This window comes from Podarcis melisellensis (assembly GCF_964234715.1).
Source record: "Podarcis melisellensis genome assembly, chromosome: 6".
In the NCBI taxonomy this organism is placed as follows: Eukaryota; Metazoa; Chordata; class Lepidosauria; order Squamata; family Lacertidae; genus Podarcis; species Podarcis melisellensis.
This window is the reverse complement of record NC_138538.1, coordinates 3,773,642-3,789,139: the sequence shown is the minus strand read 5'-3', so window position 1 is coordinate 3,789,139 and position 15,498 is coordinate 3,773,642. Positions and strand designations below refer to the sequence as shown.

General features: G+C 46.2%; 1 protein-coding gene across 4 annotated transcripts in view; it reads right to left on the bottom strand.

Moving 5' to 3' along the window:
• The window catches only part of RBCK1 (RANBP2-type and C3HC4-type zinc finger containing 1), a 29,376-nt gene extending 19,742 nt beyond the window's left edge, over window positions 1–9,634 (bottom strand). Inside the window, exons 1-2 of one of the 4 annotated variants that reach the window (XM_081916990.1) lie at window positions 9,554–9,634; window positions 1,868–1,948 (exon numbers count right to left, since the gene is read on the bottom strand). In XM_081916990.1, coding sequence (XP_081773116.1) covers window positions 1,868–1,894 — 27 coding nt within the window. In that variant the 5' untranslated portion in view covers window positions 1,895–1,948; window positions 9,554–9,634. Of the gene's footprint in view, window positions 1–1,867; window positions 1,949–8,145; window positions 8,238–9,553 lie in introns of those variants that run through there. The other 3 variants (XM_081916992.1, XM_081916991.1, XM_081916993.1) reach the window with 3 other exon arrangements.
• Window positions 9,635–15,498: the final 5,864 nt, after the last annotated feature.

Here is a 15,498-nt window from a genome sequence, read left to right as displayed (position 1 = left end):
ATTTAATGAATTGGTGAGTTCGTGGCTTCTCCGCTAGTGAGGTGTCAAGGACAATTTGCAAAATGACAGGAAGGGACTCTCCAGATGGGGAGCAACTGCTGTTTTGGCAGGGGTTAGTGCGCATTTATGTGCACACATGTGCAAAATGATTTATCCAATTTAGATGCTGCCTTTATCCAAAGATCTCAGGGCAGTGTACAACATGGAGAACATACAGCGGTACCTTGGTTCTCGAACGTGATCTGTTCCAGAAGTCCGTTCGACTTCCGAAACGTTCAAAAACCAAGGCGTGGCTTCCAATTGGCGCAGGCACCCCAGAAACGATAGCTGACAACCGCATCGGACATTCGGCTCCCGAGAAATATTCGAAAACCGAACACTTACTTCTGGCTTTTCGGTGTTCGGGAGCCGAAATGTTCAAATACCAAAGCGTTTGAGAACCAAGGTTCCAGTGTAATTTACTCAGCATAGCCATAAAAACAGAATACACAGCATAATAATAAAATAATCCAGTCCCCGGAATATCTATATTTTGCAATATGTCACTTAACCTGTTTACAACCTACCGCTGTAAATTTTTCTTGATCGTTTTATCTTTTGGTAAGCTGCTTTGAGGGGGGGGGGGGTTTTCTACAACCGAGCGGCATGCAAGTTTTATGAAACAAACAAATTGTTGCAAAAATAGTGTGCTAGCGGTGGATGTAAACTGGACTTCATTTCTCTTTTGCCTGTTGTTCTGCAATACTTCCATGTATCTCAGTAATGTCTACACTGGCTGGCAGCTGCTCTCCAGGGTTTCAGGCAGCGCATTTGCAACTTTACTAGACATGCGGAGGTTGCCCTTTCCTAGTCTCCTGGTGGGCCCCTGCATTCGCAAAGATTTGCTTGGGATTCTTGCCCTGCGGGGGGTTGAGCCAGATGACCTCTGGGTTCCCCTTCAGCTCTACAATTCTATGACTCTAAAGCTAGTTGGGTCAAGCCAGGCAGGGCTGCAGTTCCCATTCCTTGCAGTAGGATTGCAGGCTGTGTCCTAACATGGAAAAAGGGCTGAGGGTGCCTCTTATTCTGGTGTAAAAGGAGGCAATTGTGGGATGTAATCCACTGGGAGCAGTCAAGTACAACATTCCTTGTTTTCCTAGAGTGGACATGCAGGGGAATGTTTGGTCCAGCCAGTCGAAAACTTCCTGTTTCCTCCTGGCTGGAGCATCCTTCCATTTGCATGTGACTAGCAGGTGGCCGTGACCTTACCTGTCCAGGTAACAAAAGGACAAGGCACGCAACACACTCTCTCTTTTTCACTTCCTTCGTCGTTTGACCAGCTTCTTAGCTAGTAATGGTCCTGCAAGCTTCTCAGCTGGCAGAAGAACTGGGATTATTCCCCCATATGGGGTTAGATCAGCGGTTCTCAACCCGTGGGTCCCCAGGTGTTGTTGGACTACAACTCCCATCATGCCTAGCTAGCAAGGCCAGCGCTCAGAGATGATGGGAGTTGTAGTCCAACAACATCTGGGGACCCACAGGTCGAGAACCGCTGGGGTAGATCCACATGTAGATATTTGTAACCAAGTCTGCCTTCAGGGATCCAACCGTGAACTGATGTGAGTAAACTAGTAAGATTGTCATGTCTTTATTCTTTTAAGAGGGATTAAAGGGAATTTACCGCGAATATATAGTGAGAGGCTTACACAAGCCTGCAACCAGCTATCTGCTGTGCATGTAAAAGGGGAATGTAAACTGCTACCTAAAGAAACTTGCTAGCGCACGTTAGGAAGGATGTTCTATATCCTCTCCTGCCACCCTGAACATTCCCACAGCAACAAGGTCCTTGAGAAAGCAGCCCCGAAAAGAGATCTCTCTCACACACAACCTCACCTTTTCTCGTTGCCTCATCCATAAAGGCTGCTCTCACCAATCGCCTCCAGAGCCACAAAATTCATCTGCGGTGGACCTGTAAAAGGGTAAAAGAGTATTGGGAAATAATTTATAATGAATTGATATGTGTGTGTGTGTGTGTGTGTGTGTGTACTTTTTTTAAAAAAAGCTAAAGTCCTTTTTGATGGGGATAATTCAGATGGAAATTCCCAGGTGTCAAAAAAGGTTATTTATGTATGCCACTACTGCGGCCTGTGCTTTGTTAGCCCCAAAATGGAAAACGAGCGAGGTCCCAACCAAAGAAGAATGGCAACTTAAACTGATGGAATATGCGCAGCTTGCAGAAATAACTTATAGAATAAGAGAACAAGGAGAACATTCGTTTAAAGAAGATTGGGAAATGTTTGCTATATGGGGGGAAACTGTACACTTGAAAACGCTGGCAGCACTAAGATAAATTCAACACTGTAAACAAGTTTTGATGGATGTGTTAATGGAATACTGAATGGTTTAGTTTATGTAAAATATGCAGGGATTTATGCCACGCAAAATGAACCATGGAAAGAGAAGAAGGGAAATCACTGATATTTTAAGGTTGTTGAATGAACGTTTTAAATCGTAAAATAGAAAACTTAATAAAAATTATACACACAGAGCCACAAAGTTCAGAGGCTGTTCAAAAAGAAAGAGGAAATAATGAAACGTTTGAGGCTTCGCAGGTCTTGCCAGACAGAACCTGTGCATTTGTTCACAACAAGAAGGGATTACCTAGAATCACAGAATTGGAGGGGACCCTGAGGTCATCTAGTCCAACCCGCTGCCATGCAAGAAGGGAATTGAACCTGCAACCTTGGCATTATAAGCACCACGCTCTATCCAGCTGAGGATTTGGGCATGATGTCTGGCTGCATATATGTACAGGACCACCCAGGCAGAGACACCAGAGGACCACTGTGGTGGTAGTGTGTCAGACGAGGACTTGGGAGACACTGGGTTCGAATCCCCACTCAGCCATGAAGTTCACCAGGTGACCTTGGGCCAGTCACAGCTTCTCAGCCTAACCTACCTCACAGGGTTGTTGTGGAGGCAGGGAGAACCCTGAACACCACCTTTAGCTCCTTGGAGAAAAGGGTGCAATATCAACCCAGTAAATAAACTGGGAGCTTGTGGGACTCTCTGCTTCCTTACTTCTTGGGAGCATCCTAGATCTTTTTTTTATAATATTTTTTTATTAATTTTAACATATAAATTATAAAATGTACCACAAAACGTATCACTTATACAATCTTTTTAGACTTCCATCAGCACCTCTGATGATCCACCGTTTTCACCACTTCTTATGCATTTCTTAACTTTTTATTGCCTTTACATCTCTTAACAAATCATCCTCCCCCTTATCCATTTTTACAATACTCCTCATAAAACTTCTTGCAACCCTACAAACGTCATCTGTTCTTCACAATTACTTTTCAAATAGTCCGTAAATTTACTCCAGTCTTCCGTGAATTTCTGGTCTTGCCGGTTTCGAATCCTTCCTATTAGTTTATCTAACTCTGCATAGTCCATTAACTTCATCCTCCATTCTTCAATCGACGGTAACTCTTCTTGCTTCCATTTTTGGGCCAATAATATTCTTGCTACTGTTATTGCATATAAGAAGAGCTTACATTCCTTTCTATTTATACCACTCCCCACAATGCCCAATAGAAATGCTTCTGGTTTCTTTATAAATGTATATTTCAACATTTTTTTCAACTCATTATATATCATCTCCCAGAAGCATTTCACCTTTTTACATTCCCAAGGAGCATCCTAGATCTTCAGGAACAGATGCCTGAGCCTGTGCCCTTTCCCATGTGCCTCTCTATGTGCGCAGAAGTGCACACTCGTGGAGGACTTGGACATTTGGAAACCCCTCTGTGGGTTGCCAACTTATTCACTGGGCCCTGATTGGGCAAGAGATGTAGGACATAATGTTTGAGGATTGGGAAAGATTGTGGAAGAAAGGGGTCAAGTTTACTGCATGTACAATGTTAAAGGAAAATATAATGAAAACGATGTATAGATGGTACTTGACTCCTGTTAAACTAGCAAAGATCTAGCATAACTGTGATGACCTATGTTGGAAATGTAAAGAAAAAGAAGGTACCTTTTATCACATGTGGTGGACCTGCCCCAAGGTGAAAGACTTCTGGGAAAAGATTTATAATGAATTGAAAAAAATGTTGAAATAGACATTTATAAAGAAACCAGAGGCCTGTCTTCTTGGAATAACAGGTATGGAATTGCCCAAGAAAGATGTTAAAATATTTTTGTATGCCACAACCACTGCGCAAATCTTACTAGCTAAGAAGTGGAAATTGCAAGAAGTGCCAACTGTGGAAGAATGGCAGGTGAAGATGATGGATTACTCAGAGCTAACCGACCTGACTGGAAGAGTCCGTGACCAGAAGGAGGAGTAGTATCAGGAAGAATGGACGAAATTCAATGACTATTTAGTTAAATATGTTAAGTTAAATTAATTGGAAAAAGCTTACATTTGCCAGATAGGCTTAGGATTTAAATATGTAATATGATGAATTAATACTGTATGTTTAATGCTGAATGAATATGAAAAAAATAGGTTAAACGATCAAGTTAATTATATAAGAATTTGGATTTGGAAAACCGTTAAAATGACATTTACTGAAATTCAACTGGGAGGATACGAGGAAGTCACTTAACAATGTTAATAAGATTAGTTTTAATAAGATTATGATGTATGTATGTATGTATGTATGTATGTATGTTTGTTTATAAATTTGTGAAAATCACGGCCTAGGACCCTCGTACTTATGGGACCGCCTCTCCCGGTATGCCCCACAGAGAGCCTCAAGGTCCATAAACAGCAAAACCCTAGAGGTCCCGGGCCCTAAGGAAGTCAGATTAGCCTCAACCAGAGCCAGGGCCTTTTCAACACTGGCCCCGGCCTGGTGGAATGCTCTATCTCATAAGACCAGGGCCCTGCAGGATCTGATTTCTTTCTGCAAGGCCTGTAAGACAGAGTTGTTCCGCCTGGCCTTTGGCTTGGAATCAACTTGATCCCCTTCCCCTCTTTCCTTTCTCCTCCTGTGATGAGGCTGCATTTTAATATTTTAATGTTTAAATATTTTAATGTTGTATTTTAATCTTGTTTTTAAGTTGTATTCATTCAACTTGTTTTTATTATTGCTTGTCAGCCGTCCTGAGCCCGGCCTTGGCTGGGGAGGGCGGAGTATAAATAAAAATTATTATTATTATTAAACTTGGGGGGGGGGGAAGACTTATTCACTGGGCCCTGCTCCTGCGCTTTCTTAATAGCAACTGGATATGTAACTACCAGCAGGTGAATGCGATTGTGTTCATAACAGGTGAAGATTAGCCTGCTAATCTTTCGAATTAAGCTGCTGCTGCGGTTATAAGAGCAGATGAACATGCCAGCTGCTCTTTTCCTGGTCCCTTGGCAACTCCAAGCCATAAGTCATATGATCCACTCCCTGCAAACAAATCCTCAAGCAGCAGAGGAGAAAAAGAGTTGCAGAAACTATTCCTTGGTTATGAAAGAGTCCCAAAACAACACATACACACACACACACACACACACACACACACAAAATTTCCCCCAAGTAACAGGACACACTGAACATCTACTGATAAACTGCAGCCTGAGTGCTACACAGGTCGCCACTGCTCTGGGAAGAGTTTTGTGTAACCCTCATGCTGACACAGCACTCCTTGGCCGAGAGAACCCAAACAGATACAAGAAAATGTCACTCGGTAACTTTTGTATCACTTTTCTTTCTTTCTTCAAAAAAAGGAAGCCCTTTCGCTCTTCCTGTTTTGCTCATTTTCACAGATAAAAAAATCACGAGCAGATTCAACCAAAATTTGTATACCTGACAGTTTTACAGCCCACTGCCACCCATTCTGCTTTGCCTTAAATTACCGTATTTCTTGCTACATAAGACTCACTTTTTCCCTCCTAAAAAGTAAGGGGAAATGTGTGTGCGTCTTATGGAGTGAATGCAGGCTGCGCAGCTATCCCAGAAGCCAGAACAGCAAGAGGGATTGCTGCTTTCACTGCGCAGCGATCCCTCTTGCTGTTCTGGCTTCTGAGATTCAGAATATTTTTTTTCTTGTTTTCCTCCTCGAAAAACTGGGTGCGTCTTGTGGTCTGGTGCGTCTTATAGAGCGAAAAATGCGGTACTTGTTTGGGCTCTTTTGTAGATTTGTTTTTTTAATGCTTGGGAAATCAAATGTTTATCTTCACATACACACACCCAAATTACCTAACGCCCTTCGCCAGCCAACCCAGAAGCTTTTATAAACTTTGAACTTTGGCAGAAAGAAATACACACCATGAAGTTCCTGGTATTTACTGACTGAGCAATAAGAGGCGCTCTGAAGTTTGACTGCTCTCACACATGCAATCACTTATTGATTGCTTGGGAAACGTGCATGCCTCTTGCACGGGGGGAAATATATCCAAGCAGCGTACAACTCCAGTTATACACACTGCTTCATAGTCGCTCCATCACCTTCGTTGCCTGGGACTGAAGCTTTTCCAACTCTACAATATACTTTTTGAGTCGAGGCGACCAGAACCATTCATAGGATTCCAAATGCGGTTGCACCATTGATTTGCATAACGTAGGGCACAGATATTGCAACTTTTACTTTCAGATCCTTTTCCAATGACCCCCTTTGTAGTGCCACACATAAGAAGCTGGCTTTTGCTTCATGGGTGTGTGGGTGTGTGGGTGTGTCAGATAGCACGCTTTCTGCAAGGTGCGCCTTGAGTACGGCTTTTTGTTTAAAATGAAAGGATTGGGTGCTGGTCCCATTGGAGAAGGACTCCAGGGCACAAGTCCAGGGACCCTCTTCAGGAGAAGTAGTGGGGTGTGGTGAGAGAGGGTAGGCAAACACCTGCGATACATTGACGATATTTTTATTACCTGGACACATGGTCAACAGACCCTGGACACCTTCCACCAGACATTCAATGACCTTCACCCCACCATCAAACTAACAATGAACCAAACTATGCAAGAAATACATTTTTTTGGACTCTACTATAAAAATGGGATGCGGGTGACACTGTGGCTTAAACCACAGAGCCTAGGGCTTGCCGATCAGAAGGTCAGTGGTTCGAATCCCCGCGATGGGGTGAGCTCCTGTTGCTCGGTCCCTGCTCCTGCCAACCTAGCAGTTCAAAAGCACATCAAAGTGCAAGTAGATAAATAGGTACCGCTCCGGCGGGAAGGTAAACGGCGTTTCCGTGCACTGCTCTGGTTCGCCAGAAGCAGCTTAGTCATGCTGGCCACATGACCTGGAAGCTGTACGCCGGCTCCCTCAGCCAATAAAGCGAGATGTGTGCCGCAACCCCAGAGTCAGCCACGACTGGACCTAATGGTCAGCGGTCCCTTTACCTTTACCTTACTATAAAAATACCGTATTTTTTGCTCTATAAGACTCACTTTTTCCCTCCTAAAAAGTAAGGGGAAATGTGTGTGCATCTTATGGAGCGAATGCAGGCTGTGCAGCTATCCCAGAAGCCAGAACAGCAAGAGGGATTGCTGCTTTCACTGCGCAGCAATCCCTCTTGCTGTTCTGGCTTCTGAGATTCAGAATATTTTTTTTCTTGTTTTTCTCCTCGAAAAACTAGGTGCGACTTGTAGTCTGGTGCATCCCGCTCCGGCAGGAAGGTAAACGGCGTTTCCGTGCGCTGCTCTGGTTCGCCAGAAGCGGCTTCGTCATGCTGGCCACATGACCCGGAAGCTGTACGCCAGCTCCCTCGGCCAATAAAGCGAGATGAGTGCCGCAACCCCAGAGTCAGCCACGACTGGACCTAATGGTCAGGGGTCCCTTTCTTTACCTATCAAACTTAAAACCATGGAGAGACCTAGTCTGAATAGAGACATTGGATTCATATCTCATTATACATGATATAGTTATTTTTAGCCATATCACCCCTTGCTTTTTCCCGTAAGACCAATTGCAGTTGTTAACAGTCATCAACAGGTTTACCACACCTATCAGCCAATCACCCATTCCCACACCCTTCTGAGTAATACCCCTCCCACTATATATAAGGGTCTGCTGACTTCTGTGTCAGTGTATCTGAAGAAGTGTGCATGCACACGAAAGCTCATACCAATAACCAACTTAGTTGGTCTCTAAGGTGCTACTGGAAGGATTTTTTTTATTTTTTATTTTATTTTGTTTCGACTACAGCAGACCAACACGGCTACCTACCTGTAACTAGAACAGGGGAGCGGTTTTAGCACATCTTGAAGTCAGTGGCCAATATAGGGCCCCGATTCTAACCAGAGTCTCAAATTTCTTAACTGCACCACAAAAGGGGTGAAAAACAGGAAATAAAAACACAAATTCTGCTCCGCTAGGCTGATGCCATTTCATCAAAGCCTCTGTTTTTTTAAGTGGGTCTTTTTAAGTGACAAATATTATTTCCGGAGGTAGAATGGCATGTTTGGTAAACTGGCTGACTGGGGGCCAAGGGTGAGAGTCCAAGGCAGCCCCAAACTATGGCCTTGACTCCTGCATGGCCCCATTCCTCGTCAGGTGATTTCCTCTCCAAATAGCCCCTGAGCATGGACAAAGTGAAGAACAGAAATAAGCAAGGGCTTGCCTGAGACGCAGCCTGGCAGCCTCTCTGCCCCCCACTCTTGCAGAGGACCAGTGGCGTAGCGTGGGGGTGCAGGGGGGGCCAGCAGCACTGGGCGCAACATCTGGGGGTTGGGGTTAGGGGGCGCAAATCCACGGGTTAGGGGGCGCAAATTACTTGCCTTGCCCCGGGTGCTGACAACCCACGCTACGCCACTGCATAGGACCCCTGGGCAAAGGGTACCCGCAAATCTGAAATTCAGACACCCCCCAAAAATATGGTCTCTCAAACCCCCAGGCGCTCCAAAAGAACAGATGGCAGCGCAATCCTACTCTTAAGCAGTTTACTCGGAAGTAAGTCCCGTTGTGCTCAACGAGGCTTTTGCTCCCGAGTAAGCGCGTTCCGCGTTGCAAACCTCGCCGAAAGGGGCACCCCGGGGCTTTGGCGGTGGGTTTGCTCACAACCGCCTTGTAAGGTAGGCCAGGGGTGTGGCTACTTGGTGGAAAGTAAGGAGCCAGGGGCAAAGGCGGGTCCGCGGCGGGGATCGGGGCCGAGAAGACCTGCCCCCCCCAAAGGAGAAGCTTCAGGGGAGCGTGGAAGGGGGCGAAAAACTTTGGAAAGCGGAGCTTAAAAATAATAACAGAAAGATCCAGCTAAAGTGAAGATCCCTTTTAATGGGATTTTAATGGGAGCTGAAAAGGCAACTTTGCACGGAAGTAAGACCCGCCGCAGAGATCCCGGGAGAAGCGCAGCTTCCCGGCCCGAAGGAGCAGCACGCACGCGGATCTTTCCTTCCTTGCGCGCGCGCGCGCGCAAAATGCGCATCCCGTCCGAGCGGATCGCGCGCAACCGCACCCCAACACGCCCCGTGATTGACAGACAGCGCACCCTCGAAGCTTCCCTCCCCCACCCCCTGCTGCGGACCCCCCTCCCCTCCCTCCCTCCTCGCCCCCCTAGGGGGTAAAGGGGGGTTCCCCCCCCCTCTGTGTCCCCTGGAAGGGGATCTGGGTGCGCGCACCGGCCGCGCGCGACACTGACCTCCCCGGCGAGGCGGCAGCCGCTGCTGCGGGCGGATCCACGGGAGCCGCCGGCGGCAAAGCGAAAGCGAAGGCGGGCGCGGGGGAGGCGGAGCGAGGGGACACGTGTCCCGCCCCCTCTTTCCTCCGCCTCTTCCTCCCACGCCCCCTCCGCCCAGGGGCGCCCCCGCGCGCGGACCGAGGGAACCCCCGTGACGTCACTGGCCCAGGCCAATGCCACGCCGGGGATCCCCAGGGAAGAAAGGATCTGGAAATTCCACGGCATGGATCCCTCGGAAATCATACTGTATTTGGAGCTTTTGGTTTTGCTATTGATTTTGCGTTTTTGTTTTTGAGGCTTTTTTCGGTTCATTTGTTCTTGTGACTGTGTGGAACCCAGTTCAGCTGATTGATTGATTGATTGATTGTGTGACTGCGGAAATGGGTAAAAGTCCCCCCTCCAAACAATGACTATCATCAGAGCAAGTAAGAATTTTTTTTAAAAAAAAATTCAGCATCTACAATACTGTCTTATTTATTTTACAGTACAGTATATTGATTATTGCTTTCATTTTATGGATCAGTGGTTTCGTTAGATAGTATAATTATTTTTTTTAATATTAAATTTTTATTATTAAAGTAATTCAACATTAATGCATACATGTTACGAATATACAAACATACATTTCATACAATCCTTAAAAATATTCATACATACCCACACTCAATCCCACAAATACTTCATTTTCCCACCACCTCACCCCTCACCCCACCCTTGTGATAAACTTCCAATTTACTAAATTGCAATTTCTTTCCACTTCTATTACTTTCTTTCACATACTTTTAAAGCAATTTTCTGCTTCTTTTTCTGTTACACATTGTTATCCATCTTATTTAGTATTTCAGTATTTATAACAGAACTTGTTTATTCTAATAGGAGTTCTGATTTATCAATATAATTTTGCAAGTATCCTTTAAAAACCTTCCAGTCCTTGTCTATTGGAAAAGTGATATTATACTGACCAGTGGCGTAGCATGGATTGTCAGCACCCGGGGCAAGGCAAGTAATTTGCGCCCCCTAACCCGTGGATTTGCGCCCCCCAAACCCGTGGATTTGCGCCCCCTAACCCTAACCCCCAGATGTTGCGCCCGGTGCGGCCAGCCCCCCCTGCACCCCCCACGCTACACCACTGATACCGACAAAAACAGAGTGGCTTGCCAAATTATTGGAGTATTACAATATATCCAAAACAATGGGAGAAATTGGAAGGATCTCAAAAGAGAAGATGGACAAGGTCATTAGATAGTATAATTCATGTTAAATTGCTGTTTTAGGGGTTGTTTTTAAAAGTCTGGAACGGATTGATCCGCTTTGCATGACTTTCTATGGGAAAGCGCGCCTTGGTTTTGGAACGCTTTGGTTTTGGAACAGACTTCCGGGACAGATTAAGGCACCACTGTATTCTGGAGTTCGAAATGGGTCGCCAAAATGATGGAGGGGCTGGAGCGACTCCCCTGCGAAGAAAGGGCTTTTTTGTTTGGAGAAAAGCTAAGAGGCGACATGATATCAAATTTTACGCCATGTGGAGAAAGCGGGTAATGTTTCTCTCCCTCTGTCAAAGCACTAGAATTCAGTATGGTTGAATGTTGGAATATTTGGGGCTGGTAAAAAGGAAGCGCCGCTTCTTCGAGCCGGGCGGAGGTTAAACTGTGGAACTCACTGCCACAGGAGGGAGCGGGTGGGGAATGTATGCCTAAACAGCTGTGTCTTCAAGAGCCGACAGAAGGCCAAAAATACTTATAGAAACAACAACAACAACAACAACAACAATAATAATAATTTATTTGTACCCAGCCCACCTGTCTGGGTGGCTTCCAACAAAGATGAAAAATACATTAAAATGTCACACATTAAAAACTTCCCTGAACAGGGCTGCCTTCAGATGTCTTTTAAATGTCAGATAGTTGTTTATCTCTTTGACATCTGGTGGGAGGGCGTTCCACAGGGCTGGTGCCACTACTGAGAAGGCCCTCTGCCTGGTTCCCAGTAACTTGGCTTCTCGCAGCGAGGGAACCACCAGAAGGCCCTCAGCACTGGACCTCAGTGTCTGGGCAGAACGGTGGGGGTGGAGACGCTCCTTCAGGTATACTGGACCAAAGCTGTTTAGGGCTTTAAAGGTCAGCACCAACACTTTGAATTGTGCTTGGAAACATACTGGGAGCCAGTGTAGGTCTTTCAAGACGGGTGTTATGTGGTCTCGGCGGCCGCTCCCAGTCACCAGTCTAGCTGCCGCATTCTGGATTAGTTGCAGTTTCCGGGTTACCTTCAAAGGTAGCCCCACATAGAGCGCATTGCAGTAGTCCAAGCGAGAGATAACTAGAGCATGTATTTTTTTGTTTTGACTATGGCAGACCAACACGGCTACCTATCTGTATCTGGTGAGACAGACAGCGGGCAGGGAGGGTCTCATCCTGCGTACCAGATGGAGCTGGTAAACAGCTGCCCTGGACACAGAATTGACCTGCGCCTCCATGGACAGCTGTGAGTCCAGAATGACTCCCAGGCTGCACACCTTTCAGGGGCACAGTTACCCCATTCAGGACCAGGGAATCCTCCACACCAGCCTGCCCCCTGTTCCCCCAAAACAGTACTTCTGTCTTGTCAGGATTCAACCTCAATCTGTTAGCTGCCATCCATCCTCCAACTGCCTCCAGGATAAGAACGAGATAATTAATTAAATGCTCATTAGGTTAATATTTGATAGAATCATGGAGTTGGGAGGGACCCTCAAGGGTCATCCAGTCTAACCCCCTGCCATGCAGGAATCACAGCTCAAGAACCCCTGGCAGGTCCCCATCCAACCTCTGCTTAAAAACCTCCAGGGAAGTGGGTTCCTTCCAAAGTGCTGCAAAATAATTTCTGTTCTTATCAAACCTGCTTGGCGATACGTGGCCACTGTGATTATTTCACATACATTGAAGCTTTAATCCAATTGTCCCCACCCTTTTCCTTTCTGTATTTCATTTCCCTCCAACCTCACTGCTTACATGTCTGCACCTGCCAACCTTGGCTCACATTTTATTTACGCCTCTGGTAAAGGAGACACGAGCTCACAAAAGCTTAAAAGCTTCACATATGCTGACGTAGATCTTGGTTGTTTTTTGTGGCTTTGCTCCAAAAGGACCTCTCTAGAAATGTAAAAATCTCTTTTGTTACGCTTAATGGGTGTTTGGTGGAGGGCAAAGGGAATCATGGGGCAGGGTCCAGGATGCTCAGATTACTGCCACCAGACCTCCCCTTTCATGAGGTAACCATGATGTATTAGTGATGTAGTTTGGGGGGTGTAACATGGGGATTAGCAGCTTATAAAAGTTTGGAAGCTCTTTTGTTCGGGGCTTCCATCTTGTTCCACCTGGTGGCAGGTGGGAGTCCTGTCATGACAGTCTTCAATAAAGACCAAGCCGACTGGCTGCTGTTTTGCTCTGGTATTCCTGGCTGGTGTCCTTGTTTTTTGTCCAAGGGAGCCCTCTGATCTAGAACAGCACTTTTGCAAGAGCAGCAGCTTTCAAGATCCCAAAGGCCACAGTTTGCTTGCTAGCATTCTGTCATTTGCTCCTGTAGCTCTTCCAGGAAAGCAGGAACTGTACAATTGTGCATTGGTGAATGGTTTGCAGAATCCTGCTTTCCCTCCTACAGAATTTAGAACTGTGTACGCCCAGGTCAGAAGGTCAACGGTTTGAATCCCTGCGACGGGGTGAGCTTCCGTTGCTCAGTCTCAGTCCCAGCTCCTGCCAACCTAGCAGTTCAAAGTAGATAAATAGGTACCGCAGTGCAAGTAGATAAATACCGTATTTTTTGCTCTATAAGACTCACTTTTTCCCTCCTAAAAAGTAAGGGGAAATGTGTGTGCGTCTTATGGAGTGAATGCCGGCTGTGCAGCTATCCCAGAAGCCAGAACAGGAAGAGGGATTGCTGCTTTCGCTGCGCAGCGATCCTTCTTGCTGTTCTGGCTTCTGAGATTCAGAATATTTTTTTTCTTGTTTTCCTCCTCCAAAAACTAGGTGCGTCTTATGGTCTGGTGCGTCTTATAGAGCGAAAAATACGGTAGGTACCACTCCAGCGGAAAGGAAAACGGTGTTTCCGTGCGCTGCTCTGGTTCTAGCCACATGACCTGGAAAAACTGTCTGCGGACAAACGCCGGCTCCCTTGGCCTGAAAGCGAGATGAGCGCCGCAACCCCAGAGTCATCTGTGACTGGACTTAACTGTCATGGGTCCTTTACTTGTACCTTTAAGCTCAAGTTGCATCAGACTGGGCTTCCTCCTTACCCAGAATAGAAGCAAATGAAAATTCAGCTTCATGTTTTTTCCAGTCCAGGAACAGAAAATAGGTTCTAGGGCCCAGCCCTGGTTCAGATTTAGATTTGTGAATTGCTCCTTCACACCACCCTTCTATATTCAAACCTGTGGGTGGGAGAGATAGGCAGGAAGTTCTGACAGGCTATTCTGTATTTGTTGGGTATAATAATAATAATAATAATAATAATAAATTTTATTTATATCCCGCCCTCCCCCAGCCAAAGCTGGGCTCAGGGCGGCTAACAACAATCAAAATAAGCCAACATTCTAAAAACATTCATTATAAAATTAATTAAAATCAAATTAAGATCAAATTAATGGCAACCATCAAGGAAAATTCTGTGCAGGTTGCCAGAGGAGGGAGTCAGGCTGTGCCCTGACCAAAGGCCTGGTGGAACAGCTCTGTCTTGCAGGCCCTGCAGAAAGATGTCAGGTCCCGCGGGGCCCTAGTCTCTTGAGACAGAGCGTTCCACCAGATTGGAGCCGCGGCCGAGAAAGCCCTGGCTCTAGTTGAGGCCAGCCTAACCTCTCTGTGACATAAGAGACATAAGAACACGTCAGCTTAGCACAGCCTTTGCCAACCTGGTGCTCTCTGGATGCTTTGGGCATCTCAGCATTCAATGGAGTTTCCTGTTGTCTTTGTCCATGGAGTTTTCTTGGCAGGGATACTGGAATGGCTTGCCAGTGACAAACCTAGATAGTATCTTAAAAAGCTGAGACATCACCTTGCTGACAAAGGTCCATATAGTTAAAGCCATGGTTTTTCCAGTACAGTGGAACCTCAGGTTAAGTACTTAATTCGTTCTGGAGCTCCGTACTTAACCTGAAACTGTTCTTAATCTGAAGCACCACTTTAGCTAATGGGGCCTCCCACTGCCACCGGAGCACAATTTCTGTTCTCATCGTGAAGCAAAGTTCTTAACCCGAGGAACTATTTCTGTGTTAGCGGAGTCTGTAACCTGAAGCGTGTGTAACCTGAAGCGTATGTAACCGGAGGTATCACTGTAGTGATGTATGGAAGTGAGAGCTGGACCATAAAGAAGGCTGATTGCTGAAGAATGGGCGCTTTTCAATTCTGGTGCTGGAGGAGACTCTAGAGAGTCCCATGGACTGCAAGAAGATCAAACCTATCCATTCTGAAGGAAATCAGCCCCGAGTGCTCACTGGAAGGACAGATCCTGAAGCTGAGGCTCCAGTACTTTGGCCACCTCATGAGAAGACTCCCTGGAAAAGACCCTGATGTTGGGAAAGATGGAGGGTGCAAGGAGAAGGGGACGACAGAGGACGAGATGGTTGGACAGTGATCTCGAAGCGACCAGCATGAGTTTGACCAAACTGCGGGAGGCAGTGGAAGACAGGAGGGCCTGGTGTGCTCTGGTCCAGGGGGTCACGAAGAGTCGGACACGACTAAATGACTAAACAACAACAATGGAGTTTCAGTCCCAAACTTCCAGAGGTTTGAAACTGTCCTGTCAAATACCAGGAAGGCACCAGGTTGTAGGAAGGCTGGATAAGAGAGTTGGGTATGTACATGTCGCCCACAGTTCCTTGGGGTGCAGGGATAAATGTAGCCAAAAAAGTAGAAGTACTCATCTCAGGCTCGTAAATA